General features: G+C 39.2%; 3 protein-coding genes and 1 non-coding gene across 5 annotated transcripts; all 4 read left to right on the top strand.

The window, feature by feature from the left end:
- The first annotated feature begins 1,215 nt into the window (after positions 1 to 1,215).
- Positions 1,216 to 2,500, top strand: LOC137749413 (CASP-like protein 1C1). The gene is made up of 3 exons (XM_068489508.2): positions 1,216 to 1,440; positions 1,684 to 1,786; positions 1,953 to 2,500. Exons 1-3 carry the CDS (start codon positions 1,256 to 1,258, stop codon positions 2,184 to 2,186), a joined length of 522 nt encoding a protein of 173 aa, XP_068345609.2. The 5' UTR covers positions 1,216 to 1,255; the 3' UTR covers positions 2,187 to 2,500.
- A 1,298-nt stretch (positions 2,501 to 3,798) lies between these two features.
- Positions 3,799 to 6,956, top strand: LOC137707432 (uncharacterized). 2 transcript variants are annotated; one of them, XM_068446299.2, is made up of 3 exons: positions 3,799 to 4,119; positions 4,779 to 5,066; positions 5,602 to 6,956. In XM_068446299.2, the coding sequence occupies exons 1-3, from the start codon at positions 3,967 to 3,969 to the stop codon at positions 6,724 to 6,726; spliced, it is 1,566 nt and encodes a 521-aa protein (XP_068302400.2). In that variant the 5' UTR covers positions 3,799 to 3,966; the 3' UTR covers positions 6,727 to 6,956. The 2 variants fall into 2 exon arrangements, with proteins under 2 accessions (XP_068302400.2, XP_068302399.2); XM_068446298.2 differs by having other exon boundaries at positions 3,828 to 4,119; positions 4,776 to 5,066.
- A 5,309-nt stretch (positions 6,957 to 12,265) lies between these two features.
- Positions 12,266 to 19,219, top strand: LOC137749521 (callose synthase 12). The gene is made up of 2 exons (XM_068489631.2): positions 12,266 to 17,809; positions 18,836 to 19,219. The coding sequence occupies exons 1-2, from the start codon at positions 12,506 to 12,508 to the stop codon at positions 18,839 to 18,841; spliced, it is 5,310 nt and encodes a 1,769-aa protein (XP_068345732.2). The 5' UTR covers positions 12,266 to 12,505; the 3' UTR covers positions 18,842 to 19,219.
- On the top strand, positions 15,453 to 15,532 carry LOC137709611 (small nucleolar RNA J33). The gene has a single exon (XR_011064899.1). It is a non-coding gene; the product is annotated as a small nucleolar RNA J33 (small nucleolar RNA).
- Positions 19,220 to 20,135: the final 916 nt, after the last annotated feature.

Here is a 20,135-nt window from a genome sequence, read left to right as displayed (position 1 = left end):
CTCACGCCTGCTGCTTCCCTCACAAAAATGTAAAAAGTCATGCACGGTTGATAACCGAAAAAGCCTAAACGAAGCAAAGCAAGAGATTAATAGTTGAGACAGTTGAGTGAATCGTTTGTCGTAAATGAGAAAGTAAGCATGGAGTTGTTGCCTTGTTGGATTAATGTTTAAATGGATACACCTGTAAAGTTGATATTTTACTTTTAGCGTCATAATAAGTGTGGGAACATAAAATATTTTGATCAATGGGAACACGATACGTGTACAATTTATCAAATATGATTACTCTGTTCTTGATGAAATACACAGAATGTTAGTCAAACTCATGGGCTAACGGGACACATTCTCTACTAAGGCCCTAGAAGCCCGCAAACAACAAGCCCCTATGCCCAATTCATCGCAAACGGTCTGAATCAATCGCTATGCGACTTACGCAGATTACCGTAATATGTAATGGGCTTGCCTATCAGTCTCCCAGTATGCCAAGATCCTCCGAAGCATATTTCAAAAATCTAAGAGGAATATTCCTCCCTCGATTTGCAAACTAGGTAACACTTTGCTAACAGGTTCAACGAATCTGGATGTTTGGGTTAACTCCTCAGTTCTCTATAAATAGTCAAGGTCAGTCACTTTATTCTGATAATCAAGAACTCTCACAACACTCGTATTACTTCCTACAATCTTTTTGACTTAGGCATATCGGAGACCCTTTAGGCTAACACCACACCAGTGTTAGTCTAACTCTATTTGTCTCTTTTTTGTGTGTGTAGGTTTTCGTCAATCCAATCCGAGGTGGAAATTTGCTCTCAAAATAAGCATTTCGTTTTTTTTATTTAAATTTTCAAATTTTGTTACTAAAAATAGAGAGAATGTAGATGAAATGAAGAATGAACTAAGGAGAAATGCAAAATGAAAACAAACATTAGAAAAGGAAACCACGTTTAAAATTATTTTTAGTTTTCAGTTTGAATTTTTTCCACATTACCCACACAAACGAAAAAAATATTAGTCCAATACAACAAACACAAATGGGTCAAGTCTATTGAAGCACAAGGTAGATGAGCTTCTACTCGACTATGCTGGTGGTGACCGTTGAGCTCTTCAACTAACAAAAGACAAACAAGTATGAATACGTTTTACAAGTGCACCCAAACTACCCTCCTTTTACTTCCTGACACTCTAACCCTACGTAGCATTATTACCACACAAAGAAACCTGCATGCATCGGTCTCTTTGCATATTATAGGGCAAGCTTATGCACCCAAACTTCAGTGCAGAATCCATGGCAAAGATCACTAAGAGACTCTGCACCCTGGTTCTACGGCTGATGGCCGTCGGTGCTACCCTTTTGGCTGCAATTGTCATGGTTACAAGCCATCAGAGAACCAGCATCTTTGGAATATCTTTTGAAGTCAAGTATAACCACACTCCAGCCTTCCAGTAAGTTTTTCGTTTTCGTTTTTTTACGCCTTTTCTACGTACGCATGCTATATACGCCATATTCTGTAGAGATCGATAGTTTTTCTTGCTAGACAAAAAGCATCATGATCAATAGTTTGGATTGATAGTCTGGCAAGATGTACAACCATAGGTAGTAGCATACTTTCTATACATTTTCTTCACGTATGTATGTATATATGTACCTGTACTTGTTGCTATAAACGTACTCTTTTATCTTTGTAGGTACTTTGCGATTGCAAATGCAATTGCAACTGTATACGGGTTTCTGGTTATTTTTCTTCCTTCTAAGAGTCAGCTATGGAGATTAGTCGTGGCTTTGGATGTGGTACTCATATGAATTTATAACTTAAATCTCTCTAGCTACATTTTTTTTTTCTTATTTGAAGGGTTGCCCATGTTTCTAAGTTTTTTTTTTTTTTTTTTTTTTTCGTAATTCCAACCAATTTAATTTAACAATAAAAGCTGCAATTAATTGTTTGGATTACGAACAGGTAATCACTATACTACTGAGCTCAAGCATTTCAGCAGCTTTGGCTATTGGTACTCTGGGGAAGAATGGAAATTCATATGCGGGTTGGCTACCCATATGTGGGCAAGTCCCAAAATACTGTGACCAAGTAAAGGGGGCCCTAATCTCAAGCTTTGTTGGCCTCATCATATATGTCCTGCTGCTTCTGTATGCCATCCACAGTGTCCTCGATCCTCTCCTCTTGCAAAAAACTTAACTTCTCAATGAGTAAAAATGGTCTTGCTGGATAACATTACTTTGTTCTTTGGGTTATTTAATTACAGTATGCATCTTTAAGTTTGGGTGCAATAGAAACACCGTACCTTATTTAAAATATTCAATATCATACACAAATCATGTTTTATTTGCAATGTCATATTTCCGTTAAATAATATGTTAAATTGGCTGTTGAGCGATGACGTAATAATTGCGGACATTCCACATATTTGCTGACGTAACTTTAAATTTGTGTGGTTGTCCGCCAATATGTAATTAGTTAGTACCCTTTCTTTGTAAATCACATGCTTATAAATAGACACTCTAATAACAAAATTGGTTATGAAATAAAATATTTTGAGAGTGAGAAAGAGAGAGGGGCGGTTAGAGAGAGAGAGAAGAGGCTCAGTTATTTGTGAGATGGTGTTTTCTTCTTGGCCTTATACCTTTATTTATACTAATCATAGGTAGGGTTTTACTTGACCTTCAAATAATACAAGTCATAATAAAATAAAATCTCCTAAATCTTATTAGATTCTATACAATTACACTCATAAAGTAACTTTATTTGCACTCCTCAAGTGTGTACAACTTAAGAAGTAGTTGTATGAAGTCTTCATGCTAATATAAAAGCAATTGGGGAAGCTAACTCAAAATTATGTTTCCTACTTTTCGGCTAGGTCGTGCTGAGAGAAGGACTTTTTATCCTTCTTTATGGATTACATAGGCGTGCTACCACCAAATCACATATGGTCTTGATGGAATTTGTAAGTGATGTTGTGCTCCGTAAATCTAACTTCTAATCAAGCGATTGAATGACCAAGCAAGGAACCTATTCTAGCCTAAGTCCTTTCACTTCTTTAAGGTCAAGGATGGTTAGACCGGACTTGTATAGATTGTGATTTTAGGTTCATAGATGCAAAGAAATGTAAAAGTGCTAGCAATTAAAGTACAACCTAAAGAACGAAAGATCATTTTGTGTGTTGATAGTGCGAGCAATTAAAGGCAGTCGGCTGGTAATAAAAACCTATACTAAGAAATGTAAAGGATAGCAAAAATCTGAAGTTTTGTGTGTTGATCAAAAGATCATTTTCTTTTCCAATTCCGCCTATGTAAGTTTATCTTATGTTGTTGGTCACAAGCTCAGATAAAAGAAGAAAGGAAAGATGTCACGTAGTCGATACTTGGCACTACGTTTTCACATCAAATCCCTATAATATCGAATCCTAAACAAAACTGCACTAAAGTTATCTTATTACCCACAAATAACGCGTTGTGTGGTCCGACCATAATGAAGTGAGCAAAGATCGATGGATCACTATCAGCTTCCGAATGCCAGAGTAAGAGTACGGTAGAAACTTCATTTTCAACCACTCTGTCTTAAGCCCATACTGAAAAGTGGACTTTATATAAGCCCATATCTTACGCAACAGTTTGAGATTTGGATTTTCAAAAATTTAGGGGACCATATTGAAAAGTAGACTTTACATAAGCCCATATCTGCAAAATCAAAAAGCATGGTCGGTGCAGCTCATCCTTATCTTACCGCAAACTCCAACACTATCTTCCTCGTGTTTCTTATTTTTAATTAAATAAAACTAAATATCGATAAAATTAAATTATATTAAATTAAATTAGTGGAACCAAAACCAAAACCATACACCCAAGTCTCTGTTTCTTTTATTATTCTCTCAATCTCCCTATCTTCTTCTCCATCTCGAATTTTCTCTCTCTACAAAAACCCTAAGTTTCTCTCTCTACGCTTCCTGATCATTTCCAATATGGCGTCTGGATCATCGACTCGGGGCAACCCGGGCTCACAGGGATTCGATTTCGCGTCGGACGACATTCTCTGCTCCTACGAGGACTACGGCAACCAGGACTCCTCCAATGGCAACCACAGTGAACCTGTCATGGGGAATAATTCCGGGAAGGTACTTTTACTGCTCCCACCTTTGGATTCTTTCGTGACGCTTTGCTGATGAAGGCTGCTGGATCTAGGGATTAGCTGATGGAGCTGTAATTTCATGGGATTTTGAATTTTTGTTAATTTAGGGTTCCGGATCATAGGCGTAATTGGGGACAATTTTGGATTTTGGTTTATCTATTTTGCATGTTTTTATTTTAACTTTTAGTTTTTTTAACTTTACGAAATGGATGTGGGTTAGATTGGTAAGGCTGTGAATTAGAAGGAAAGGAGTTTAATTTATATTTTTAATTATATGATTTCCCTAGAACGAAAATGATTTGGGAATTTGTTAAATGATACAAGTTTGAATTTGCACCTCATGGAGAATTCTGGTTCTGGTTTTGCACAGAGAAGACGATTATGCTCTTCAGCTTAGAAAATAAATTTTGCACGTTGGGAAACCATTTGTCATTAACAAACTTACTGTTCAATTACACGATAAATTAAATTCGAAGTTCAGAAACCTTTCAAGTTATTTTTCTTTTGTTCCATTTTGATCTTTTGCACACCTTAAATCTTTAGCTATTACTTTGAACCCTAATACACGTTGGTTATCAAGTCTTAAAATGGGTTGGAACCTATTGAATTTGCTAACTAGTGGCTGTTGCATTCTATCTATAGCAGGATTTTCACAGAAGTAGACTGTCAAGACAACCGATGTTCTCTTCTCCTGCCTTTAGCCAGCCGGAAGAATCTCTTCACCAAGATGTAACTGCTACTGTTGAAAAGAGCATGAAAAAATATGCTGACAATCTCATGAGATTTCTTGAAGGAATTAGTTCACGGCTTTCGCAGCTGGAATTGTATTGCTACAATGTTGACAGGTCAATTGGTGAGATGCGATCTGATTTAGGTCGTGATCATGAAGAAGCAGAGTCAAAGCTCAAGTCTCTTGAGAAACATCTTCAAGAAGTGAGTTGCAACACTAAATTAAGCATTTCAGATTGTGCATATGTTCAATTTGTTTGGATTGGAATGTGATTTTATTGATCTTTCTGTTTGCCAATATTTAAAGGTTTTCAACTTTTCATTAACCCACTTTTTTTATGGATACGATGCTTTGGTGTTCTGCTACAGTGGTTCTACTATACGTTTCTTGGGCATCAAAAGGAGTTATAGTAAAGTATTTTGTTAGGTACACGAGGGTGATCCTGTGCCCCTGTGATTTGGGTGGAACCATCCTTTTCTTAGCTTTCGTAGGATTAAGAGTTTGGCAGTGTGAAATTTTGAATGTGAGATCTTCGAAGTCAATTTAGGAGGGCTAGTCATTTCTGTACCTAACGATTTTTGGATCTTTTACTTGCACACTGTTAAATTGTTGAGTAATTGGGCCCGGGCCGTTCTCATCTTCTTAAAATGTAGTTTATCTTTCCACCCAATGTTTGTTAGTTTGACTTTGTAGAGATGATTTTAGCAGTCATTGAACTTTTTCCGATGCCCACTTCAGGTCCATAGGTCTGTCCAGATCATAAGGGACAAGCAAGAACTTGCGGAGGCTCAGAAAGAACTAGCTAAGCTTCAGCTTGCACAGAAAGGATCTGCATCTTCAACCCATTCCCAATCCAATGAGGACAGAGCTTCACCGCCTACCTCTGATGCTCAGAAAGCTGACCACCCATCTGAAACACATAACCAGCAATTGGCTTTAGCCCTGCCACATCAAGTGGCGCCACAGCAGCAGCCTGTGGCACCTCCCACACAGCCCCCTCCGCAGAATGTGACTCCACAACAATCCTATTATTTACCAACCCAGTTACAAAACCCACAACCTCAGGCACAACATCCGCAGAATCAATATTTGCCTCCTGATTCTCAGTATCGAAACCCCCAAGTGCAAGAAATGCCAAGGGTGACACCACGGCCAACACAATCACAAGTGAATCAGACACAAGTCCAGTCGTTCCCTCCGTATTCGCAACAATTACCGCAGAGTCAGGTGCAATTTCCACAACAGTCCTCTATGCAACCCCAGATGAGGCCACCATCAACAAATGTCTACCCTTATCCACCTAGTCAACAAACAAACCCATCTCCTCCAGAGTCTGTACCAAACAGCATGCCGATGCCAGTGCCATATTCCAACATTCCTCAACCAGGACCGGGCCGTTCTGATCCCATGCCTTTTGGATATGGTGGAGCTGGTCGAACAATGCAGCAGCAGCCTCCGCCTCAGCAAATCAAGGGGGCTTTTGGTGCTCAACCAGGTGAGGGATATGGGACTGCTGGTCCTCACACTGCACTTCCTCCAGGGAGTACTTATATGGTCTACGACAGTGAAGGGGGTAGAACTCAATATTCTGCTCATTATGGATATCCTCCTACAAGCATCTCTCATCATACACCACAGCCAACAACAGCTCCAAATCTTATGGCTCGGAATCAACAATTCCCACCTAACCACCCTTACAATGAGTTGATTGAGAAATTGGTACCCATGGGGTTCAGGAGCGATCACGTTGCGAGCGTGATTCAGAGGATGGAGGAAAGTGGCCAACCCATTGATTTTAATGCAGTGATTGACAGGTTGAATGCACATCCATCTGGGGTCCCTCAGAGAGGATGGTCAGGGTAAAAGAATTACGTACCTATCTATCTTCCATTTCCAATTGGGTGACGGTCATGCGTGTGTTTTATTATTACGCATTGAATAAAGGCGTATATGATGCGTATGGTGTCCTCAGCCCTCATATATATGGTTTGAGAGATGCTATGATTTTTGTATATTTGTAAACCTCATTCCTAGACGAATGGCGCTTTTATGCCGTACTTGGATGTCAAGCAATAGAAAACACTTGTCGTAGATCTCTCCCTCTCCGTTTACCGTCGATACTTTAATGTTTCTCTTCTTTCAAATTCTCGTCTTTGTCTAGCAAGTTATGTTGGTGTTGGATGTGTGTGTTTGATTGGATTGCAATTGTAGCGATGAAGGCCCCGGTGCGGTGCATTTTGTTGATGTTTTCATGAGGCTCAACTTTGAGATTACGTTGTTATGATTTGTGACACTCGGTTCAAATCTAATGCACTGCTTTGTGGCCGGCAGCTTTCTGTTTCTGCGCTGAAATATGAGAGAGTATCTAATGGCTTTTTGACTTTTGATTGCTTGTGATCGAGTATGTTATGCCTTTATTGGCATGCTTGTTCTTTACTTTGTTGATTGCGAGCTTTGCTCCGACAATCGCTCCATGCAGTCTTCTCTGACTCCGACGGATCTCCTACCTTCCCGCCGCCATTTCTCCCTCTCTTGGTGCAACCAATGGTGTCGCTGGCCTGACGGGCCCCCGAGCTGGACTGGTGCGGTTGTCCGCCTTATTACCCGGATAAGATCGTGAGGAAGAGAGAGAAGTTGTAATCAAAGTGCGAGCCCAAGCAGACTTGTATCCAAATGAATAAAGGGAAGTTTAACGAAAAACTTCTAGTACTGTTCACTTTAACAAAAAATCATAATTTTACACTAAAAAGTCAACCTTGGTACTATTTATTTTACCCTTTATTTTGTCTTCATCGTTAAAACTCAAAGTTTTCAAGCTCTTTTCATTAGTTTTCCTAATAAAGGGCATTGGTGATAACATGAAATGCGTTATTTTTGTTTGGTTCATTGGAATGGATGAACGTGTTGTTTTGGGCTTGGTTTATTTTTGGTTGTCATTTTAATGAATTTGTGTTTGTTATGTTTTTCGGTTACATAGGGGTCTAAAGCCCAAGAAGAACGTCAGCTTGAGTGGCTTACACAAACAGCCGGAGTCCAACCCTGGAAATTTCTAAACCGGAGTCTGACCCCGGAAATATCATCTAGAAGTAAACCAACAATTGAAGGAGGATCATCCAACATAATGCAGTCTAGGTCCAAAGAAAAACTCAGCTTGCCAAATCATCAACCACCATATTCCTTTTCGTATGCATGTATGACTCAAAACACATTGATCAAATTGAGAAATCAAGTGATGACAACCATATAACAAGGAAGTCAAGGGATAAATCATGCACAATACATATGAAGAGTGACAAGTCAGATTCCACAAGTATCCCCCTAGCATCCTTATCCAACGTCATTTTCAAACCTACTCCCATATTAGTTGAAAATCCTCCAATCCAAGAGCCCTAATGATCTCTAAGTACTCCTTCATAACCGATAGCATAAAGCAGACCTCCGAAAATGTTTGGGCTTGTTATAGGCCCACATATACTTTTTTGGCAGTGTGTTTGTACAACGACGCGATCTTTGGGTGCCAGAAACATTCAATACTTGAAAAAGCTAAACCTCGTGTGCATGCCATCGTCGTGATTATATAGTGCGTCTCTAATCGTCTTTTATTGAATATGAGTCTCATATCGAGAAATTGAGAAAATAAAATACAATATATAAGTATATGATGCTACTTCTAATAACACCGAAGTTTGTTGTAATAAAATTCAAAACCTAACACTAGATGATTATATTGGAACAATATTGATGTGGTTAGAAATTTGTTGCCTTAACCATGCGTATCTGCAAGAGCTAAGTTGTAGCAAAACGACAATTAACATGGAAGATATCGTTGCTCTTTTTTTTTCTTTTTTCTTTTTTTTTTCTTTTTGTTTTTTTTATGGAAAACTCTTTTTCTTCTCTTTTGTTGTTTCTTTTTGTCCTTGGAAAGCTACGGGTAAGAAGTGCATGCAGAATTCTGAAAACGCCAAATTTTGAATTTCTCTCAATGTATGAGGTCACTCCAGAAGATTCTACAGGAAATATTCATTTTACTACTTTAGATATTGTCCACCTCTTTTCTTAATAAATTGGGATTAGTGGCCAAATAGATATTTATCATAAATATTAATAAGTGAAAGTGAGGTGTTGTTATAGATCTGTGATCCAGTGAACTAAGTTTTACAGTTTGTATTAGAGAAGTTTGTAGCAATGGTCTCTTAGATAAAAATTTATGATCATTAGTCTGTTAACTCATCAAAACATGCAGCTATAATCCTTTTTCTCAAGTCCTTCAGAGTTCCATCAAAATAAGACATGTTGGAAGGACCAGCAACAATTGAGTTAAAGTTGAGAAATCATTGCTCCAATTGAATTAAAGTTAAGGGAATATTTTTCCAATTAAGTTAAAGTTGAGGGACAGTGCTACAATTTTTCTCATTTGCTTTTTGATATTTGCCCTTAAATTTAGCTCACATGTTACAGACTTGACTCATTTTGAAGAAATTTATAACGAAGTTGATAAAAATGACCATAGCTCACATTTTGATGAGTTAAGAGACCAATGGTCAAACATTTTTAGTTAAGAAACCATTGTTCTAATTGTGTCAAAATTAAAAGACCGTTGCTACTTTCCTCTTTGTATTAAATTATTGAAAATTAAGATAATGGACCAAGGTTAGATTTCTTATGTCACATTAATTTGACAAAGTCTTGATTGGGTTGGTATTGCATGTGTCCATCCAAATGGCAATTAATCGAATTAGTCTTGGAGAAGTGGTTGAGCTTGCAATGTGGACCTATACCAAGTCTAAAACATGGTTGAATGAGTCTCGATCCAGAAGTTAATTTGGGGCAGTTTTATAGCATTTTAATTTTCAGTTCTTAATATTTTGTATTTTAAATACAAACTTGTTTGATAACTGTTTTAATGAAAACCAAAATCAATTTATATTTTAAAGGAAAACTCATAAATATAGCTTTCAAGTTTTGTTTTGTGTGTGTGTATTATAAACTCCTTATTTAAGTGTGATTGTGTAAATCCTAGATTTGATTTGATTTTAGTTATTCTTCCCTATCAAGATTTGTATTCCTTGGAGGAGAAGAATTTCTTCTCTTATTGCTATAAAGAAAGGCATTGCGTAGGGGGAATAACACATTATTTACATCACTCTACAAACACATCTCTCTCTATTCTCTCTATGTGTCGCCGGCCCCCTTCCTCTGTCAGTTAAATATAGGCCACAAAAATATATATCGCTTTTTATCCAAAATAGTCTAATGAAATTGACATAACTCCTTACTTTGGTTTATGAAATTTAAGATCAATAAAAGTAGTCAATGAGTTTGTCTATCGTCAATCATTTAAAAAAACTCTGTTAAATAAAGAAAAATGATAAAAATACCTTTTGTCAAATCATTTTTTTCCCATTGTTTATTAAATTGAAGGTTGTTTTTTTTTTTTTTTTTGTTATTTTGATCCTTATTTAAGAGAGATTTTTTTCCAGAATAACCAAAATAATTAACGGTGGACAAATTCAGTGACAACTTCTATGAATTTCAAATTTTAAGAACTAAATCACTAAAGTGAGGAACCAATCTCAAATACCATTTTAACTAAAATGCCTATGTATCAAAATTAAAAACTGGATTTATGAGTTTATGTGGGGACCTAGTCCTAACGGTTCCTTCTTTTTGTAAAATCTGCAACTTGAAATTGAGACTAATAATGATCAAGCTCACCCTAAAAGCAAAAGCATCAAACGAACTTTAGAATCTTAATATTCCTCAGAAAGCAAAAAGCAAAGGGATTTAAACAAATTTTGGAATCATAATGTTTCTTTGGTTGGCTTTGTTTTAGAGAAAGGCTTCAGACCAGAGAAAGATTGAGTAATTATTTTCCCCAAAACTGACACTATGTGTCCTATGTGTAACAATTACATTGAAAATGTATAACCTATTCCTTGATTATGATATTGCTAAAAATGGAGTCATGTTGTTCCTTCTATAATGACCTTTTTTTTCAAACGACATAAAACTTCATTAAATTTGGATAAAAACGTTTACATCAACAGCTAAAGTATTAAACAATCATTATGACTTAAAGTTAAAACAATCCTATCTATAAAGATCACCTTCTCTCGAAACAAAAAAAACCCGACCCATCACGAGAAACAAAAAGAACTTGTATTGATCTCAATTGCTTTTGTAACATAGCGTTAGGTAGCATTGCACCGTTAATCATGCACACAAAACGCTTTAGAATCTAATTCCAACTTAAACACACAATAAAAAAACTTTTCTTAAAAGCACCAAAAACCCAAAGGTGAAAAATATCCCGACTAACCCTTCCTTTGAAATTTCTTTTTCTTATAAAGTAAGACACGCTTTTGACCTTGAGAAAAAGATAATATAAAAACGAAATTAATGTTGGATTATGTAGATGTAGATCTGATGTAGACGTTGGCGCTGGCGTTGGCGTTGGGCCGCTCGCCTACCACAGCGACGACGCGCATTCTATATTCCAAAACGGCCGCGTTTCCTGCGAGTGGGAGGCTGCCTGAACAGAAGGAAAATAACATTTTCTTATCTGGGCACAGAGAAGGTTTCCATTCTTTCCCTTGACCAAAAAATATAAATAAATAAAAGTATAAAACCTTCTTGTCTAAGCATTCTCTTCTTGTACTAGATTCAAATCATCGGAAATTGAAAGCCCATAACGTCGAATTTCCTTGTGTGTTTCTCATTTCCTTGTGTGTTCCCATAACGTCGAATTTCATCAGAAATTGAAAGCCCATAATGGTCCATGAGATTGACATAACTCTTCATTTTAGTCCATGAGATTTGAGATAGAAGTGCCCCTAAATTTCTCCACCATCAATTATTTTGGTCATTCTAAAAATTCAATTAAATAAGAATCGAAATGACAAAAATACCCTTGATAATGAAGATTTTTCACGAAAGAACTAAAATGATTGATAGTGAACAAACTTAGGAACCACTTTTATCGATTCAAATCTCAGGGACCAAAAATGAGAAGTTATGTCAATCTAAGAAACCATTTTAGATAAAAGAAGCCTAAAGTAATTTGTATAATTTGAAATTTGCAAATTTCATGTTTTTGTGACTCTCATACAGTAGTTTTTTTTTGTTGAACAAAAAATATTATTTACACTAAAGGAGAGGGATTAAGTTTAACCTCATAATATGTTAACAATAATATGATTCGAATTCATTCTTTTCTAGCATTTTGTGAGAACTCTGTGTTAATGCTACCTGAAATCCGTTTGAATTTAGACCTAAAAATCCCTCACCCGGTCACACCAAACATAGCCCAAAAACGATTTACCGAATTCAAATAAAATTTCAAACGGGAAGATCCGGGAAATTTTGAAATAGACGTTAACTGCTCAAAGCAACGACTAGAAAAGGAAAAGGCAAGGAAACGACGTTAACGCGCCCCCGACCTTCCTTTTCGGCCCTTATCCCGCACACACTCTCTTACTCCGTGCCATCGTTTTGCACGTTACATCCATCTCCCCCAGCTGTCTCCCCCCCCCCCCTCTCTTCCCACATCAGAACCCAGAAAAAAGAAGCAAACCTAATACCTAATACCACCGCCGAACACACCCACCCACCGTGCTATCCCCTTCTTCCAATCCTCCATGCCATGAGTATCCGGCGGGGTACTCAATCCTCCTCCGACGACCCCGACTCGGAGCCCTACAACATCATCCCCGTCCACGACCTCCTCGCCGACCACCCCTCCCTCCGTTTCCCCGAGGTACGCGCCGCCGCCGCCTCTCTACGCGCCGTTGGCAACCTCCGCCGTCCCCCTTACGCTCAATGGCAGCCCCACATGGACCTCCTCGACTGGCTCGCCCTCTTCTTCGGCTTCCAGTACGACAACGTCCGCAACCAGCGCGAGCACATCGTCCTCCACCTCGCCAACGCTCAGATGCGCCTCAACCCTCCCCCGGACAACATCGACACACTGGACGGTGCCGTTTTGAGGAAGTTCCGGAAGAAGCTGCTCAAGAACTACACCAGCTGGTGCTCCTATTTGGGGAAGAAGTCCAATATCTGGATCTCCGACCGGAGGCGTGATGCTGCCGCCGACCAGCGCCGGGAGCTGCTGTACGTGTCACTGTACCTGCTGATCTGGGGCGAGGCGGCGAATCTGAGGTTTGTCCCTGAGTGCTTGTGCTTTATTTTTCATAACATGGCCATGGAATTGAACAAGATCTTGGAGGATTATATTGATGACCAGACGGGTCAGCCCGTGATGCCGTCGACTTTGGGGGAGAATGCGTTCTTGAATAGTGTTGTGAAACCCATTTACGAGACGATTCGAGCCGAGGTGGAGAGCAGCAGGAATGGGACTGCCCCTCATAGTGTGTGGAGGAACTATGATGATATCAATGAGTATTTCTGGAGTAAGAGGTGTTTTGACAAGCTCAGGTGGCCTGTTGATGTTGGGAGTAACTTTTTTGTTACTTCTAGTAGGAGTAGGCATGTGGGGAAGACTGGGTTTGTGGAGCAGAGGTCATTTTGGAACTTGTTTCGGAGCTTCGACAAGCTCTGGATCATGTTGTTTATGTTCCTCCAGGCGGCTATTATTGTTGCTTGGGAGGAGAGGGAGTTTCCGTGGCAGGCGTTGGAGGAGAGGGAAGTGCAGGTCAAGGTTTTGACTGTGTTTTTCACTTGGGCTGGTTTGAGGTTTTTGCAGTCGTTGCTTGATGTGGGAATGCAGTATAGTCTGGTTTCGAGGGAGACTTTGGGGCTCGGAGTGAGGATGGTGTTGAAGAGCATAGTTGCTGCCCTGTGGATTGTCATTTTTGGTGTGTTCTATGGGAGGATATGGACGCAGAGAAATCAGGATGGGAAGTGGTCCACCGAGGCAAATAATCGGGTGGTGAATTTTCTTACGGTTGCATTGGTTTTCATCCTACCAGAGCTTTTGGCTTTGGTCCTCTTTATTCTTCCTTGGGTTCGGAATTTTCTTGAGAACACAAACTGGAAGATATTTTACATGTTATCGTGGTGGTTTCAGAGCAGGACTTTTGTTGGCCGTGGCTTGAGAGAAGGACTTGTGGACAATATAAAGTACACTTTGTTCTGGATTTTCGTGCTTGCTACGAAATTTTCTTTCAGCTACTTCATGCAGATTAAACCCCTGATTCGCCCATCAAAAGAACTCATAAAACTTAAGAATGTGAACTACGAGTGGCATCAGTTTTTTGGCAACAGCAACAAATTTGCAGTTGGATTGCTCTGGCTTCCAGTCGTTTTGATATACCTCATGGATTTGCAGCTGTTCTATTCGATTTACTCCTCTCTTGTGGGGGCAGGAGTGGGCTTGTTTGCACATTTGGGCGAGATACGAAATATCGGGCAATTGAGGCTGAGATTCCAGTTCTTTGCAAGTGCAATTCAGTTTAATCTCATGCCAGAAGAGCAACTGTTAAATGCAAGGGGAACTCTGAAGAGTAAGTTTAATGATGCCATCCACCGGTTGAAACTGAGGTATGGGCTTGGACGGCCTTATAAGAAGCTCGAATCCAACCAGGTTGAGGCAACCAGGTTTGCTTTGATATGGAATGAGATCATTTTGATCTTCAGGGAAGAAGATATAATTTCTGACAGCGAGCTTGAGCTGTTAGAGCTGCCACAAAATTCTTGGAATATCAGGGTTATTCGGTGGCCTTGTTTTCTTCTTTGCAATGAACTGCTGCTGGCACTTAGTCAGGCCAAAGAGTTAATAGATGCTCCTGATAAGTGGCTCTGGTATAAGGTATGCAAGAATGAGTACAGGCGCTGCGCTGTTATAGAAGCTTATGCTTGCATCAAGCACTTGCTACTTGACATCATCAAACGCAACACAGAAGAACATTCCATTATGACAGTCTTGTTTCAGGAAATTGATCACTCTCTTGAGATTGAGAAGTTCACAAAAACATTTAAAACGACGGCGCTTCCAGAGCTGCATGCCAAGTTGATCAAACTTGTTGAGCTTTTTAAAAAACCCAAGCAAGACACAAACCAGGTGGTAAATACTCTGCAGGCCCTTTATGAGATTGCCATTCGAGATTTTTTCAAGGAAAAAAGAAGTACTGAGCAGCTGATGGAGGATGGTTTGGCCCCTCGTAATCCAGGTTCTGCTGCAGGGCTGCTTTTTGAAAATGCTGTTGAGTCGCCTGATCCTAACAATGTATTCTTCTATAGGCAGGTTAGGCGCTTGCACACAATACTCACCTCTCGGGACTCAATGCAGAATATCCCAGTTAACCTTGAGGCAAGACGCAGAATTGCCTTCTTCAGTAACTCCTTGTTTATGAACATGCCCCATGCACCTCAAGTTGAGAAAATGATGGCCTTCAGTGTGCTAACCCCGTACTACAGTGAAGAAGTATTGTACAACAAAGAACAACTCCGTACGGAGAATGAAGATGGGGTTTCTACCCTGTATTATTTACAGACAATTTATGTTGACGAGTGGAAAAATTTTATGGAGAGGATGCGCAGAGAAGGAATGGGGAGTGATGATGAAATATGGTCAACTAAGTTGAGAGAACTCAGGCTTTGGGCATCTTACAGAGGCCAAACACTTACTAGGACCGTAAGGGGAATGATGTACTACTATCGGGCTCTGAAGATGTTGGCTTTTCTGGATTCTGCATCTGAGATGGACATTCGGGAAGGATCACAAGAACCTAGTTCCGCTATGCAAGACATTGGCTTGGACAGATTGACTTCTGAGAGGTCACCTTCTTCCCGAAGTTTAACTAGAACAAGCAGTTGTGTGGACTCATTGTACAAAGGTCATGAATATGGAACTGCTTTGATGAAATTTACATATGTGGTTGCATGCCAGATATATGGAACACAAAAAGTGAAAAAAGATCCCCATGCTGATGAAATTTTGTATTTGATGAAAACCAACGAAGCACTTCGAGTTGCCTATCTTGATGAGGTTTCAACTGGCAGGAATGAGAAGGAGTACTATTCTGTTCTTGTGAAGTATGATCAGAAATTAGAGAAGGAGGTGGAAATCTACCGCATAAAGTTGCCTGGTCCAATGAAGCTCGGAGAGGGAAAACCAGAGAATCAAAATCATGCCATTATCTTCACTCGTGGTGACGCAGTTCAGACGATTGATATGAACCAAGACAATTATTTTGAGGAGGCACTCAAAATGCGGAATCTATTGGAAGAGTACAGGTGCTATTATGGCATCCGGAAGCCTACCATCTTGGGAGTCAGAGAGCATATTTTTACTGGTTCCGTCTCATCACTTGCCTGGTTTATGTCAGCTCAAGAAACAAGTTTTGTCACCTTGGGGCAACGGGTGTTGGCGAACCCCTTGAAAATTAGAATGCATTATGGTCATCCAGATGTGTTTGACAGATTTTGGTTCTTGACTCGAGGTGGCATCAGTAAAGCTTCCAGGGTCATTAACATCAGTGAAGACATTTTTGCTGGCTTTAATTGCACGTTGCGGGGTGGAAATGTCACACACCATGAATATATTCAAGTCGGCAAGGGAAGGGATGTTGGATTCAATCAAATTTCCATGTTTGAGGCCAAGGTTGCTAGTGGGAACGGGGAGCAAATTCTCAGCAGAGATGTCTATAGATTGGGTCACAGGCTGGATTTCTTGCGGATGCTATCATTCTTTTACACTACAGTGGGATTCTTTTTTAATACAATGGTGGTTGTTCTTACTGTGTATACATTTCTATGGGGCCGGCTTTATCTGGCTCTTAGTGGTCTTGAAGGTTCTATATTGGGAAATGATTCTACTAACAGAGCACTTGCTACAGTCTTGAATCAGCAGTTCATTATCCAACTTGGTCTGTTCACTGCCCTTCCAATGATAGTGGAGAATTCCCTTGAACATGGATTCCTTCATGCTATTTGGGATTTCTTGACGATGCAGCTCCAGCTTTCATCAGTTTTCTACACATTCTCAATGGGAACTCGTACCCACTTTTTTGGGCGAACTATTCTTCATGGTGGTGCAAAGTATCGTGCAACTGGACGTGGCTTTGTTGTGCAGCACAAGAGTTTTGCAGAGAATTATAGGCTCTATGCTCGTAGTCATTTTGTGAAAGCAATTGAACTAGGGTTGATACTTATTGTTTATGCATCGCATAGTCCTGTAGCTAAGGACACTTTTATTTACATAGGCATGACCATCACGAGTTGGTTCCTGGTTGTGTCATGGTTATTGGCCCCCTTCGTTTTCAATCCTTCTGGCTTTGATTGGTTGAAGACTGTAGATGACTTTGATGACTTCATGACCTGGATTTGGTATCGTGGCAGTGTCTTCGCAAAAGCTGAACAGAGCTGGGAAAGATGGTGGTATGAGGAGCAAGATCATCTAAGGACCACTGGCCTCTGGGGAAAGTTTCTAGAGATAATTTTAGACCTGCGCTTCTTCTTTTTCCAATATGGGATTGTATACCAGCTTGGTATTGCTGCTGGAAGTACCAGTATTGCTGTTTACTTGTTGTCTTGGATCTATGTGTTTGTGGCTTTTGGCATTTTTGTGGTGATAGCATATGCTCGGGACAGATATGCCTCAAAAGATCACATTTACTATCGGCTGGTGCAATTTCTTGTCATAAAACTTGGATTACTTGTTATGATTGCCCTGCTGGAATTCACCGAGTTCAAGTTCATAGATATTTTCACTAGTCTTCTGGCATTCGTTCCAACTGGATGGGGATTGGTGTTGATAGCACAAGTATTTCGGCCCTGTCTACAGCGCACTATACTCTGGGCAGCGGTTGTTTCTGTGGCTCGACTGTATGATATATTGTTTGGGGTGATTGTAATGACACCTGTGGCAGTATTATCATGGTTTCCTGGTTTTCAGTCTATGCAGACTAGGATATTGTTTAATGAAGCATTCAGCCGGGGCCTTCGTATATTCCAGATTGTTACGGGAAAAAGGTCCAAGTCAGATAAGGTAAATTTTTAATCATTGATCTTCTAGGGAAACTTGTGGAGTATTTTACCATGTCCTTTATTTTATTTATGCCAGCCAGTTCACTAAATTACTCTAAATGACTGTCCAAAACTGTGATTGTGTCATGCGCTATACATAATGCTGTGGAACAATAAACAATATCTACTGTTGTTTTATTTATTATGGCACAGGGCATAACAATGTAGTTACGTGAAATGTGTTCAGTTTACCTGATGAATCAAAATCCTATTTTTCTTAGCATGTCTTTATGTGTAGGTCACGTTCAACCGTCAATTTTTTTTTTTTATCGCATGCTTTCTGAGTAGCATGTACAGTCAGCAACTGTTTCCAACTTTTGGAATTTGCATATTTTCTTTTTAGTCTGTGCATCTGCTATCTCACTTTACCCACACATTTATTTCTGTTTTGTCATGGTGAATTGGTTTGCTTTTGAATAATTGGCAGAATTTGTGGTACTTGTCATTGAGCTAATGTGAAATTAGATTTTGTTCAAATGAATAAATAATTAATGTGCTAATTAAGTTGTCTAACGTGTTGTATGTGATTTGGAGCTGTTATCCATTGTTTACATATACTCATTTAGAGTTACGAAACAAGATTTAAGCCTCCGTATTTCTGTTTTATGGTCTCCATTTATCTCTTTTGACATCGATCTCCAGTGGAATTTCACCTAGTTGCATGGAGTTCTGATGCATTTGTAATGTCATAGAAGTTAGATCTACTCTATTTATTTGGGGGTGCATTTTTGCTCACCATCCTCAAGTGGTAGTAATGCTCACCAACCTATTTATCACCGTTGGGCGTTTGATGAGTTAAATTTAGAGATTTGTGTCTATCCACCACACAGATCTTGAAATTTTAACTCATCTAACGGTGATAAATAGGATGGTGAGCATCACTGTCACTTGAGGGTGGTGAGCCAATATATTCCCTTTATTTGCGATTGCTGAGTTTGTATGTTTTAGTTCCACGTTACTAACGGGATTGCATTTTATTTTTTTGCAGTTTTGATGTGAGCACGAGATGTAGAAAATCTCGACAAGTTGAGGAGTTGGATTATGGTTTAGACTTGTTGGGGGCTCTTATGTGTGTTTCAAGGAGGTATGATTTATTTAACGTTCACGGAGGAGCGGAGGATTCCCTTTGTTCTTTGATGCTGGCTTCATCTTCCCTGTTGTGTAATTAGTAAATTTTGTCATAGATACCATCAATCTCCGGTTAGGGGGTGCTTTTAGTGTTATTTGCAGTTACCCTCCCGCATCTCCGACGGTGCAACTTTTTGCGTTGTGTCTATATTGAGTATTGTTTTCTGTGGTAGCTTCTTCAGATTGTCACATCATTTTTTATTCTTTTGTGAGAAATGCAGCTCTTTTCTTCATTTTCTCTAAATGTTTGGTCTTGAATCTTGATGTACAGCGTGCTCGCTTATCGATGTTTTCTTTCAGCATCGAGACATGTTTAAGCGCGTGAAAACATCGAAAATAAATTGACTTTATATGTGCACAAATTCTCCAACATGGAGGTTTTCTCAAGGTTTAAAGAAGAGAAAATGTGCTTGGTAAGCTGGTTGCTGCATAAGCGAGGTACGTGAATCGGTTTGCGATTTTCTGTTACGGTGAGACTCTTAGCAGCCGACCTTTTGTTTTTGGTCGGCTGGTTCTGCTTGACTCTTACATGAAGAGAGTCTGTTCCAACGTATACTCGGCACATTTTGCGGAACCTTGTTTTGTACTCTTGAAAAATTAATTTTGTAGACATATCTGATTTGCAAATGAAGATAACGGCTCCAAGCGTGAACCCGTTGCGTTTTGAACAAAGGGATACCGGTTTCTGAGAATATAAATTGTTTTGAAATGTGACATGAACTTGTACTTATTTTTTTTAATTTGCCATCTAAACTAAAATTATAAGCAATTTGTCATACCAACTTTCCAAAAATATCAATTTGTCATCTCATCTTAACTTCGTTAAGTTTTCCATTTAAAATAAGTCATGTGTCTCTCGCATATGATTTGTGTTTAAAATTATTTATGTCATTTTAACACTCCATTTCGCCATTTAGTAATACGATCTGATGGTATTCTTATTCATTTGTAAGTGAGAGGTTTTAAGTTTGAATTTTATGGATGACGAATTCGATACCAAATTAGGTTGCCCATTGTGTGGCTTAACCGAACTCTTTTCTCCCCTGATGTAAAATATATCGTTGTACTTAAAAAAAAAAAAAAAAAAAAATACTCCACTTCCTTCTATTAAGTTGCGTTCGATCAAAACAATTATAGGGTGTTCAGTTTAGCATGTCATG

The sequence above is a fragment of the Pyrus communis genome, chromosome 17 (assembly GCF_041283825.1).
Source record: "Pyrus communis isolate YQ-2024b chromosome 17, ASM4128382v1, whole genome shotgun sequence".
NCBI classification, from domain to species: Eukaryota; Viridiplantae; Streptophyta; class Magnoliopsida; order Rosales; family Rosaceae; genus Pyrus; species Pyrus communis.
Note: the sequence above shows the minus strand (reverse complement) of the source record. Positions and strands in the feature narration are given on the sequence as shown.

Excerpts from the sequence above, each read along its gene's own strand:
- LOC137749521 (XM_068489631.2), top strand. The coding sequence starts at position 12,506 with ATGAGTATCCGGCGGGGTACTCAATCCTCCTCCGACGACCCCGACTCG.
- LOC137707432 (XM_068446298.2), top strand. The coding sequence starts at position 3,967 with ATGGCGTCTGGATCATCGACTCGGGGCAACCCGGGCTCACAGGGATTC. Across the intron at positions 4,120-4,775 it reads TGGGGAATAATTCCGGGAAG|CAGGATTTTCACAGAAGTAG; the intron begins GTACTTTTACTG and ends TTCTATCTATAG. Across the intron at positions 5,067-5,601 it reads TTGAGAAACATCTTCAAGAA|GTCCATAGGTCTGTCCAGAT; the intron begins GTGAGTTGCAAC and ends TGCCCACTTCAG.
- LOC137749413 (XM_068489508.2), top strand. The coding sequence starts at position 1,256 with ATGCACCCAAACTTCAGTGCAGAATCCATGGCAAAGATCACTAAGAGA. Across the intron at positions 1,441-1,683 it reads AACCACACTCCAGCCTTCCA|GTACTTTGCGATTGCAAATG; the intron begins GTAAGTTTTTCG and ends TTATCTTTGTAG. Across the intron at positions 1,787-1,952 it reads TAGTCGTGGCTTTGGATGTG|GTAATCACTATACTACTGAG; the intron begins GTACTCATATGA and ends GATTACGAACAG.